The sequence below is a fragment of the Pseudorasbora parva genome, chromosome 15 (genome assembly GCF_024679245.1).
Source record: "Pseudorasbora parva isolate DD20220531a chromosome 15, ASM2467924v1, whole genome shotgun sequence".
Taxonomy (NCBI): domain Eukaryota; kingdom Metazoa; phylum Chordata; class Actinopteri; order Cypriniformes; family Gobionidae; genus Pseudorasbora; species Pseudorasbora parva.
Window position 1 is genome coordinate 19,303,293 of NC_090186.1, and position 13,851 is coordinate 19,317,143.

The 13,851-nt window shown below is 35.0% G+C and overlaps 1 protein-coding gene across 1 annotated transcript in view; it reads left to right on the forward strand.

The window, feature by feature from the left end:
- The window catches only part of LOC137041243 (exostosin-1), a 448,506-nt gene that overhangs the window by 410,845 nt on the left and 23,810 nt on the right, over positions 1-13,851 (forward strand). The window contains exon 9 of the mRNA XM_067417291.1: positions 8,795-8,884. Coding sequence (XP_067273392.1) covers positions 8,795-8,884 — 90 coding nt within the window. The remainder of the gene's footprint in view (positions 1-8,794; positions 8,885-13,851) is intronic.

Below are 13,851 nucleotides of genomic sequence, written 5' to 3' on the forward strand. Positions count from 1 at the left end.
ACACACACACACACACATATATATATATACATACTTTTTCCCATTTTAGGTCAATTTTATGGTGATTTGCAAATTTGTCCAATGTCGTGCAATGGGTATTCTGTATAAGGGGTGGGGTGTTGGGGGTGAAGGGTGAAGGGTGGATATCAATTTAAAAGGCTATTTATGTAGTCAACAATGACATAAATGAACTGAGACACAAATCTTTGTAAAAAAAAAAAAAAAAAATCATATTCTGGAGGTTTAAATTTCTGACCCCAGTGGGTAAAAAATGTTGTCAAATTTGAGGATAACAGGAGGGTTAAATAAGCCACATACCATCTATTAAGATATTAAAGATCAATTTAACATATTGTTTTAAATCATTCTAGGGCACCTTTAACAAATGAATGAGGAGGATGGTAGTAAATGACATCCCAGGTCACTAAAGACCCAAGGTACCCATTTAAGGGTTAAATGAAACATGCATGGATTTATTGTTCACATTAAAGGGTTAGTTCACCCAAAAACGAAATTGATGTCATTAATGACTCACCCTAATGTCGTTCCACACCTGTAAGACCTCCGTTCATCTTCAGAACACAGTTTAAGATATGTTATATTTAGTCCAAGAGCATATCCAAGTGTATGCACACTATACTGTCCATGTCCAGAAAGGTATGTATCATCAATGACATCAATTTCATTTTTGGGTGAATTAACCCTTTAAAGCTACACTGTGTAACTTTTTTAGTTTATTATTAGCTAAAAACACTTCTTCTTTTTTTTTTTTAAATATATGTGCTTATTAATGTATATTTACTAGGGCTGTCAATCGATTAAAATATTTAATCACGATTAATCACATGATTGTCATGAGTTAACTCGCGATTAATCACACATTTTTAGCAATTGTAAATGTATCTTAAATTAAGTTTAAATTACGTTTTTAATACTTTATCAACATGGGGATGGACAAATATGCTTGCTTTATACAAATGTACATTTATTATTAGTGAAACAATACTTTTTCAATAATAATCAACAATACACCATGAAGACTAGACGTATCAAAGGTCATAGATGTTTATCAAAGAAATTGTTCATGTCTCTTAAGCCTAAATTAAAAAAATTAAGAATAAGCAATGCCGGAGCAGGGCACAGTTCGTATGAAAATTGGTAATGTGAAAGCTGTCATGCAGACCTGAGCGCACCAGAACCACACCATACCTGGAGGAGGCCTGTATTCCACCAGTAGGAATATAGTGCAGCCCCTTTAAGAGATCTGCGTTCCCTATTGAACTGCCGGTATTTTGTGTGTGTGTGCCGAACTGTGCCGCGATTCACCTGAACATTGTGAGTAACACGGACTCGGGAGCGCGCTTGTTCAGAAAAGTAACCTGTGCATTCGTTTTAGTAGATTGTAATGTGTGTAGTTCAATAAAACACATGTACTGTAAGTGGTAATAGTGTTAATGATTTACCTCAGAATGAGCTAGAATGCTAGGACTGCAGAGAATGTGCTCAGTGAAAAAACGCACTTTTCTTTCTTATAGACCTGGAGTCTAATAAAAGTTAAACAGAAAATATGGTAGCTTATGTAGGCAATAACTGCACTTTTGGTTTAGAATAGTAATGTTAATGTCAACCCTTTTCTTTCTCTGTTAATGTTTGCTGCTGCATCCTTTGCGTCTGACTGCTCTCACTTTTTCCAACTATGGGCTATGCCACGGATCAAAGAGAAAATGCGTTAACGTGCGTTAATAAATTTAGTGCCGTTAAAATGAATTTGCGTTGAACTTTGACAGCCCTAATATTTACTTCTTTCAAGTAATAAAGTATTCTCGTAAGTTTATAATATGCCATTGAAAATACATACGGGTGATTGTTTCGAATGCTGGTCGCCATGTTGCCCTTCCATCTTGAAAGTACATAGCCAAAGAGGGACAAACCTGTAAATTCAAGCATCGCCTTTTGCGTACCTCTACCTCTCCCTCGCACCTCCGTCACATCAACAGATATCTGCTCACGATTGGATTAATGATATAGCCTACAATGTAAACTTTGCCTTATGCTAGTGATGTTGTACAATATACAGAATAATGATAGCACTGATAAAAGTTACTTTACTAAGATTAGCTTGCATTCGTCTTGGAACCTGATAGCTGATGTTAGCAATGAAATGGTAAAAAAATTACGAAAATGTAAAACTATTATTCATTTTACATAGATGTCATAACTTACATGCTAACTGACAAATTAAATAACTGCAAATTATAATAGTTTTCTAAAGTAACCTCATCACTTGAAGGAACACTCATGGACGAGATCGAACTGGAAGCCATGTTAATCTTGGACTAAATCGGCCACTGTAGGAGTTCAAACGAAATTGGAATTGAGAGGAGTCACCTTTTCACCGCTAGATGGGGGAAAATATCACACACCGTAGTTTTAAGATAAATAACATCCATTTAGAAAATAGGGTGATATTTGAATTAAAATTAAGTCACCTTTATTTTTATCGCACTTTTTACAATACAGGTAGTTTCAAAGCAGCCTTACAGTGATAACAGGAAAATAATGCTACAAAAAAAGTAACCATCCAACCAAACAACTTCACTAGAATGATTTAGTAATTTCAATTTCACTACATATGAGCGAGCATCATTTAGGTGAGGATGTTTGATAAATCCCTCAGCTCAGCCATTAAAAACAGTGATGTTGTGTATAGTTGCGCTACAGTGCTACTCATTGGAGGTAGTTGTTGTTACTTTCATGCAAGTGAACAATGTGGTTAAGTTAATAGCGTCACTATTTTTATTTATTTACACCCCAGCATTGCTTTGCTTATACTTTTGTGGAAAAAATATAAATACATTTACATAGAAAGAATTCGCATTTGCATCATAATGACTTCTTTTAAATACATACGCCACAGAGGTACCAGTTAAGGGTAAACTTTCATTGTTTACTTTAGCGGCGGCGCTTTAATTAGCATGCTAAATGGTGTGCTTTAACTGTTTGTTTAGTAAAACCTTTTCAGAGAAGTCTTACAGCACTGCTGCCATTCCATGAGTCTTTGCCTGTATATTGTCAAAACTCTGAAATTTTTTAAGTGTCTTGTACCGTAAGCGCTACATTTGTAAAATGCTTGAAACCCTTTGTTCCATTTCATTTCATTCCACTGCTTTACAGCTTTTACATGTTTTATGCAGATTTCCCCTAAGAAACATGTCTGGTTTAGGGTCAAGTGCTGAAACCAACCAGTGTTTCAGGGCTTCTTCAAAACTACTAATCTATTTTTAAAATATGTAATATTTACCATCTATATATATATATATATATATATATATATATATATATATATATATATATATATATATATATATATATATATATATATATATATATATATATGCAGGAGAATAAGCGAAGAAACGGAGAGAGACAGTAAAGGGCAGACAGTCCCTGTGGAAGATTATGTGAGCTTTACAGTTAAATAAACCGTGTCTTGAGGGAAAAGGAGTGATATCAGAGGAAGGAGCCATGTGTCAACAAAGACAGCTGGCCTCCCAGATAACTACATAGTCCTTTCCAGAACATATATGAGAAGAGACCCGAATGAAAATGCAGTGATATGCATATATTATAGGCTGTGTTCATGACATCTGTGACACATAATAATACACTTTTTTAATAATAATGCACATATAAAATTGAATTATATATGGCAGGGCATGTTTTAAATATACACTAAGTATGTTTTATATGCCTTAAGCAAAATACTTTTACAAATTTATATTTACCAGATAGCATGATATTATGATATCATTTTGTTCAGTTGAATGATTTACTCGGCTTGTGCACTTTTAAAGATCTTCACTTATGACACAAACTCAGCAGTCAATTTATTCTATTCCCTGTTTTTCTCTGAATCTATATCTGCTCCTCTGGTGGTTTGGAGCTTGTTATGCTAATGAGAATACAATCCTGAACCAAGGGTACTTGTACAGTTATTTTGTTTAAAAAAAGGAAAAACTCTTTTCAAATGAACAGTTTTATTAATTATTCAGAGGTATTAATGATTACAAGTGTCAATAGTGTAATTCGTTTAGCCTTCATTTACTGTAATGGATTAAAGCAGTGTCATCCTAATGATGCGGCGGATCGATTGTGGGATTTTTTTAAGCTACTAAGTGTTAATTTCTAGAGAGCTCTGTTAATTAAAGGCAGCTGGACTCACAGTTGGTTATTTGCAGAATTTGAGTCAAGAATCAGACCAAGACTAATAACTTTGTCTTCAACAGAGACAACTTTCCTTTTGTTTATATCTGTCACTGATGTCGCCTTTGGCTTGGCTTGCTCAGTTGAGGACAATTCCGATCTAAGTTTTCAACTAAATATCCAAATAAAATGAATTATTAAATGGACTATATCAACTATATTACTGATCTGCCCACATTGGCGCTATGATAAATTGAAATGAGCTGATGACATCACTGTTTTCCCTAGAGGAACTGTACAGCTGAACAGTGAGATATAAACTTTGTCAACTGGAGACCCAAATTTAGTTTGAAGGCAAAAAACGTACCAAGCATAATGTTCTCTCATCATTCCTGATTTCTAACACGCACTCAAGCCGCTCAGTGTGGTGTTAGGGCAGAAAGAAAAATGTTTTTTCATCATTTATATGCAAATTGCAAGCTTATTTTGTCCATTAGATTGAAAGAATTAAACAACAACAACAACATACATTTACCCATAGACCCTGCCTTGAAGAAATCAGGACAGAAGTGGTTGAAAGTGGACAAAAGAGACACTTAAACCCTCTGATTTCTGATCGAAAAATTTTCTGTTTAAAATGTTTTAGAATGATATATCATATAATATCATCGGAATGATATGAAACTTGGTGAATTTTTTAGCATTAGGTATGTAAACACACACAAAAAATGAGGGCTTGATTTGGGCATGCTAAGTGGTTGAAAAAAATTACTTTCACTTGTGCTCTTCGGTCAAAAAATTACCCATAGGAAATGAATGGGAAATCTGCAAAAACACAAAAATGTGCAGAATATTTGTGTACACTCTACAAATTGGCCACAATGCTGAAAAAAGTACACAGCAGGGATGACACAATCTAAAACAAATTAAGAGTGTGATATTGACACATCCACTCACACACACACACACACACACACACACACACACACACACACACACGCGCGCACGCACATGCACACGCATACACACACACACACACACACACACAAATGAAAAACTGAACCTACACTGTCAGAAAAAAAAAGTACATTTCTGTCACTTGGGCGGTACCCTAAGGTACAAAACTGGAAAGGTACTAATATGTACCTTTTAAGCTACTTATATGTACCATTTAGGGGTTAGTAAGGTACAAAGATGTACCTTTTCACTTTTGTACCTTAGGGTACCGCCCCAGTGACAGAACTGTACCTTTTTTCAGAGAGTGTATGAACCACATTTTGAATTATTAAATTATTAATTCACACAAAAAAATGAGGGCATGATTCGGGCATGCTAAGTGGTTGTAAAAAAAAATACTCCCACTTGTGCTTTTCGGTCAAAAATGACCACCATAGGAAATTAATAGGAAATCTGCAAAAACACAAATTCACAGAAAAAAAATCATCATTTCTAAAAAAATAAAAAATAAAAATAATAATAATAATATAAAAATAGTATTTGATATTTTTTAAATATATATATTCAAATCCATCTAAAAAAATGAATTAAATGTGTTGAAAAGTGAACTATGGAATTTTTTTGAAGGCCTAGTCTCTATTTTAACCTAAAATTCTGCAATAAAAAAAATATAATTTTCAATAGACAATAAAAATATAAAATCATCTCAAAATACAAAATTAAAAAGAAAAAATATTATTAAAGAAAAAATAAATTGCATTGGTTTTACTGAGGTGGAGGAAGTTAAATTGTTAGCTGTCCGGTCACTTATGACCGGGAAGACAACCAATACAACCCCTAAACGAAGAGCACCAGAGGGTTAAAATACCAGGTGTAAACAGGTATGTGTCTCCCTCATCTACTTGTGATCCAGCCAACCATAACTTATAAGTGGCATAAACAGAAAAGGAAAGTTGCCTCTGCTCTGTTTACGCATGGCATTGAGATGCATTTTGGTTGATCAAATCCCAACGACGACGCTTAATACAGGTCTAAATATGGTCTAAAACAATTTGAGCTTGTCCACTATCGACCACTTCCAGAGGTAGTCGAAAAATGCTTTTGAACTAGATTGCTTTCGCAGTGTAGACGTTCATGTGGTTGAATGGGTTCAAACCACAAAAGCTCGCCTGCTCTCCGCCTACTAAGAGTCGAGCATAACTTATAAAAGGCATGAGCAGAAAAGGAAAAGGCTTTGTTTACACATGGCATTAAGATGCATTTTGGTTGATTGCATCTCAAGTGAACAATGCTAAACACAGGTCTAAATGGGGTCTAAAACATTTTGAGCTTGTCCACAATCGACCTTTTCCAGAGGTAGTTTCTTACCAGATTGTTTTTATGTGGTCGAATGCATTCTAACCACAACAGATCGCCTACTCTCCACCTACTGACTTACTGTAATGCGTAAACACTATGGGAGGCACGCTAGCCCGATGGCATTGGTTTGAAGGCAAAAAAAAACTATGCAAAAGCACTATGTTCTCCTACCATTCCAGGTTTATATGACTTTATATAAAATGTTATGTCATCCTCTCTCTTGAGTGTTGTGGCATTGATGAATGGCTAAACACAGAGAGAATGATGGGAAAACAGCCCCCCTGCTCTCTTTCACTGATATCACAAAATCTCACTGTTTGCTAAACATGACTTGCTATGACAGTGTCCTATGGTTAGTCAACCTTTCAACGACTTGGCAGTTTTAACAGGACATTAGAAAAAACTGTAAGATGTTTGAAGACCGAATCGAGCGCCCTGTTTAAATCCCTTTTGCTGTGGAACTGACTGCCTAGAAATCAGTCATTCTTTTCGGTCAGAACTCAAGAAGCGCTACTATGTACAGGTTCATAATTAACATGAATAATGCATTATGTATAATTCATTCTAAAGTGAAGATCATAGTATCTTTATAATAAAATGTATTTTACTAACCCAAACCTAACTCTATGGCTGTGTTTACACGGCAAGTCTTAAAGTTTTAGTTCACCCAAAAATGAAAATTCTCTCATTAATACTTACCCTAATGTCGTTCGACACCTGTAAGACCTCCGTTCATTTTCAGAACACAAATTAAGATATTTTTGTTGAAATCCGATGGCTCAGACAGGCCTTCATTCACACCAATGTCATTTACTCTCTTAAGACCCATACAAGGCACTAAAGATGCCGTTAAAAAGTCCATCTCCCTACAGTGATTCTACAATCATTTTTTGAAACGAAGAGAATAGTTTTTGTATGCAAAAAAAAAACTAAATAACGACTTATATAGTGATGGGCCGATTTCAAAACAAAGCTTTGAACTGGTATGAATCTGCGTATTGATTCATGATTCAGAATCTATCACTGTATGTGTTCACAGGTGCTTTATAGTTTACAGTCTATGGCGTTACGTCTCTCCATTGGACTGTTTCTACATGTGCTTCACGACACAAACATTTTATGAATGTAATTTTTTTTATTGAACGAGAGAGAGAGAGAGAGAGAGAGAGAGAGAGAGAGAGAGAGAGAGAGAATAGTGAATAATAGTGAAGCATGTTGGTTAAAGCTGCATTATATAACTTTTCCAACCGCTAAAGGTCACCTATTCAAAACAAAGGCGTAGTTTGACGCCAACTTTGAGCTCATAATCTTGGGACATGTGGTCTTCACCTCAAAGCCAATAGAAAATAATTGGGATTTGACTCTGGCAGAAATCATGTTCATGGATGCGATTATTAACGTTACTGTAGTATGAAGCACAGCAGGACAGAGTGTTTAGGGAGCGGAGCAAGGCCGCTGAAGAGATTGTAATGCAAACACATGCCTCGCGAGCAGCGGGACTTTTATTATGACGGGACAAAGTCACGGGCGCCATTTCCTCTTTTCTGGTTATGAGTATGAGGTAACACAGAGCTCTGTTTATCATATTATATACATTTAAGTGTGTTTAAAATGATGTTATGACATTACTCTGTGCATTCGTTCAGCAGCTGCTGTGACAATATTGTTGTGTGATATTTGTTGCACACTGCTAAGAGTAAAGCGTTTTTTCTAAATAAAACCGGTAACCGAGGGTAACACAGATATGACGCAATTAACAGGCGACTCCCTCAGACGTCCCGGCTCCTTAGTTAAAATGTTAATTTTCTCACAATTGACAAATAGTTGGAAATATATTATATATATATATATATATATATATATATATATATATATATAAATTGATGATAAATTGTTGAACAAACTGTATATTTGAGGACACAATTAGAATTGTTACATTTGCAGTCCATGTTACAGAAAATTCGAAAAATTTCACCACGCCCTTTTTTTGTCCTTTTTCCAATCACAAGGTGTAAATTAACATAATGTTCTGGCAGATGTTCAACTATTGTGACGTTCACTTGGTGATAAAACACAAACAGATGTCACAGGCGATGTAGGCGATGATTGACAAGGATGTCAAAACAAAGTTCTATTAATAAATACATCATTAAACAGTGTTAAAACAAAACAAGTACTGCAAAACAAAAAGGAAAGTATATTAATGAATTAATTTCAACCTGAACCTGTAGTGAAAATCTATGAAACACTAATGTCACTTCCTGTTTCCTTTCAGACGATGAGTGGCCGGTTTTTCCCTCATCAAGCTATCAAAACTGATGCAGTTCTCAGCCTGGACGAGGACTCGGTTCTGTCCACCAATGAGGTGAGAGATCACACATTCATTCCTTATAATAAAGGTTAAGTGAAATGTTAAGGAATGTCATATGATATGGATGGTTCTGTCATCCAGAATCCCAACTGACAAACTAACATACATTTAGAAAATTACATTACATTTACTACTAATTTCAATGGGGTTTTAGCATGTTTCTAAGCTAATGATGCAACACTTTAGTAGTCTATTTCTCTCTCACACATAAACTTTTACTCTCTCAATTTACTTCCTTTGCCCTGTCCTTTAATTGTCACCTCATTATTTTTTCTCTTTTATTCAGTGGTATTTGTGATGCTGCATGTATTGTCCAATGCTGGCATATTTTGTGTTTGTACTGCACTTTGTTAATGTCAAATCTCTGTCTTCATTTTCCCTGAGAGAAGAGATGATATTTGCACACTGCAGCATCAGCAGCCTGCTGGGCTCATTTTTAATTTCTCTCAGCTGTATAATTTAATCAGACAATAATATGTTCTAGACAAAGACAAAGATATAGAGAAAGAAGGATCTCTGCTCTGATGTCCAAACTTACAAAAATATGTTATCTGTTCCCTGAGAGGCAGGCCTGAGTCATTTTTAAAATATGGTAAAATGCTGACTTACTGTATAAAATGATTTTGATTTCAGTTTTCTTTCATAAAAGCTAATGGTAGGTATTTGTTAACATAATGCACAACTGAATTTATTACACCAAATTGTGACGGCTAGAAAACTGGGTCAGAGCAGCTCCAGAACAGCCGCTCTTGTGGGGTTGTTCCTGGTCTGCATTGGTCAGTATCTATCAGAAGTGGACCAGGTCTAAGGAAGGAACAGTGGTGAACCGATGGCAGGGTCATGGGGGGCCAAGGCCCATAGATGCACGTGGGGACCGAAGGCTGGCCTATGTGGTCTGATCAAACAGATAAGCTACTGTAGGTGCCCTAGAATGAGTTGAAATGTAAAATTGTTCTCTGATATCTACATAGAGGGTATGTGGCTTATTTAAAGGGTTACTTCAGCGATAGCATATGGCTTTCTATCAGTAGAAACCCTGGAGTATATTCGAATGATAGTGCCCCACCCCCCCCGCCCCCGTGTATAGAAGGCACCTAATTCAAAAACAATTTCACATTTCTACTACTTTAATGACCCAGTTTAAATACAGATTCATCTTCCCAGTGCTGAAGTACCTCTTTAAGGGCAAACATTGTCCAGATACAGTTTTACAGGTCCATTTACAGGTCCTTCTCAAAAAAATTGCATATTGTGATAAAGTTCATTATTTTCCCTAATGTAATGATAAAAATTAAACTTTCATATATTTTTGATTCATTGCACACCAACTGAAATATTTCAGGTCTTTTATTGTTTTAATTCTGATGATTTTGGCATACAGCTCATGAAAACCCAAAATTCCTGTCTCAAACAATTAGCATATCATGAAAAGGTTCTCTAAACGATCTATTAACCTAATCATCCGAATCAACTAATTAACTCTAAACACCTGCAAAAGATTCCTGAGGCTTTTAAAAACTCCCAGCCTGGTTCAATACTCAAAACCACAATCATGGGTAAGACTGCCGACCCGACCCTGTCCAGAAGGCCATCATTGACACCCTCAAGCGAGAGGGTAAGACACAGAAAGAAATTTCTGAACGAATAGGCTGTTCTTTTCACAGAAAAGCTCTGATTGGGGAATTTAAATTACTGAAATCTGGCAACCGCAAGCACGAACGCTCTTCTTTCGCCTAGACACAACCAAAACCAGTGATTTTAGAAGCATCTTTTTTCGTCAAAGATATTGCATGTTCATATAACATTAGTCACAATGTAGGCTATGCAGTGACTGTGATGTACTCTTAAATACAAGCATGCAAAAACATCATACTTAAGTTCTCAAAAATAAAAATATGTATATTTTACAAAATGAATAGCCTTGTCAAATAATCATTTTAACTTATATGGTGGAAAAGGTGACGTTTGCTAGAAGGATCGAGTGAGCGATCTGTAAGCAACGTATCTACGGTTGTATTATGTAATACAAAATTTACATAAGAAGTAGGAGGTAATGGTGTTTGAGACTCATACTATGTGATGTCCATGTACTGAACTCTTATTATTTTACTATGGCAAGGTTAATTCAATTTTTCATTCTAGGGCTCCTTTAATACTGGTTCTAATAGAAAGGTGTCAGAATACACAGTGCATTGCAATGTGTTGTGTATGGGGCTGCATAGTTGCAGACAGTCAGTCTGCCCACATTAACCCCTGTCCTCCACCAAAAGCGACAACAGTGGGCAAATGAACATCAGAACTGGACCACAAAGCAATGCAAGAAGGTGGTCTGGTCTGATAAATCACATTTTCTTTTACATCACGTGGATGGCCGGGTGTGTTGCTTACCTGGGCAACACATGGCACCAGGATGCACTTTGGGAAGAAGATGCCTGATCTGTGTACATAACAATATAGAGTGCATTTTCTATTGTTTAATAAAGTGTTGTTTAATTTGTTAATAGTGTATCATTTTTATTCTATAGGATGATGCCTTTTATTTGTAATGTAATTTGCACTTGCTTTAAAAAATCAGCTAATTTAAACTGATTTAATTTCCTGTTTAATTGAAATTGTTAAGGGCAGATTCACAAATTGCACCATGCTAACTGTACTGGTTCAGCAGCCGATTTACTAAAGAAATTAAATTAACCAGACAAATGGCATAAATACAAACATACTGTATATGTAAATAGAATATTTATATTATTCTCTTTTAATAATAATCAAATTTTGATATTTATTATGTATCTTTAAAAATTCTGTCTGTGACTGTAGTCTACATTTATTTGCGTGTTAAGTGTTTTATATTGTTGAGTGGGTAGGTTTAGGGTAGGAGTGGAGTTAGTTGCTCCGAAATATAAAAGTAGGCTATACATATTCATAAAATCATGTCTCCTTTTACAAATGCAAAGAATTAAATGTGTGTTGGGAATCCGCGTGTGGACCACGGATGCTGCCTGTCATTAAGTTACATAGGCATCACTTCCGTGGACCCATCACGGAATTTTCGGCGATTCTGTTAATTTTATTTTTTATTTTTGAGTTAACCCTAGTGAAAAAAGTATACTTTATTGTATTTCAAATATATTCTCTTTTCCGATAGTATATTAGAAATATACTTACAAAAAATGTACAATTTCTAAATATATAAAAAATATATTAGCATCATATTTCACAATACAACTTTTAACACACTTTAAGATAATTGTATTTTAGTATATTTTCTAAAAATATATTTTAGAAAAATATACTTTAAATGAAAGTTCAGTGTACTTTTGTAAAGTGTACTTATTTGAACATTACTTTAAAATATATTTTTTATATATTTTAAACGTATGCTCAAAATTGTCATTGTTAACAATGCACTAAATGCATATTTTAAAAATACATAATTAATATCATTAAGCTGTATAAAAAGTTATAAATACTGTTTAAGGTTATTTATTCATGCTTAACTGTTCAAGCTTAAGCATGAATAAATAAGTGATAATAAATTATTATTATTATATAAATAAATTATTATATGGACTAAAAGCCCATTTTTAAATATATGCAGTGTATGCTATAAGCCGTACTTTAGTTGTGATTTAAGTGTAAATATGTTTAATTAGTTTACACTGGCAAAGATGAATTCAACAGCACACTTAAAATAAAACGCAAGAAAATATGGCCGCAAGTATACTTAGTATACTTTTTTTTTCACTAGGGAAGGGTCTGTGTTCATTTCACACAATTCTTTGAGACCAGGTTGTTTATGAAACAATGAAATTCTTGTTCAACCGATCCTTTTGGGCACTAGCAATTTCTTCACCTTGCTATAGTTACCACTGCCATGATCACTATAAAGTGCACTTAAACTCTTATTTTATTTTGTTTTGGTTTGGGGGTAGTAACAGTTTAGTTGTAGTTTAATGTTGCGAAGACCTATTCCAGTTTTCTAGCAAATTGGCCAAATCTGGAGTGATTATTATTTAAAATGATTATAAATGTGCAGTTAACAACTATCATTCCTCGAGCTGTGATATGCAAATCTGTCTGGCTGCAGTGCCAATCCACAAAACATGGCTGCACCATCTGGCAGAGATGTTTCAGGCAATGTGAAGTATTCTGGGATTCATTAATTCTCAGAACAGAGAGGGTGCTGTGATGGTTAGGGTGTTGTACATCTAAGTTTGATTAAGGCAGAGATGATCCAAAGGCCAGGAAGGATTTGTTGGCAATGCAAGGATAATTCTCTCTTTGCAGTTTACAGAGTTGAGGGCGTTTTCTGGTTAAAAACAAAAGAACCCCATTTTTTGGCCTGCTTTCCTGGCAGAGTCTATGGGAATACGAAGCTTGTTTGTAAATTCCTAGGCAGGGGTTAGAGGAAAACAATGTGGGAATTAATCTTGTTAGGGAATGTACTGTTAACTCCATCGCAGTTGGATCTTGAAAGATTTTGTTTATCCTCTGATGGTGCAAGTTTGAAAATGTCGCACCATCCAACAGTAGAAGTTAGCAAAAATAATCAGATCACGACTGTCTGACTCTATCCTCATTTTGAAATTGGGGTCAGTTTCTTTGAAGGTTCCGAGGAAGATCTGAAAAGACAAACCCACAGTTCAAAGAAAATGATCATGGTTTTTCTCACAATAAGCTAAAGAAGCTCCCTCAACCTCGCAACATTTAATTTTTCCTTGCAGCCTTGGTGGTTGAAATGTGGAATAGTAATGTCTTAGCAGCGTCAGTTCAACATAGAATTGTTTTGTAATTTTTCAAGAATTATTTTATTTTGTAAATCTTTCTAGAAATTTAGCTTCCAGAATATGCCAGTTTTTCAATTAATTTAATATTCTAATTGTATTATATTTAATTTATTTACCCCTGTAGTCTCAAATTTGTCTCCTCCCATATTTCAGAAGGGATCTCAACAACACACA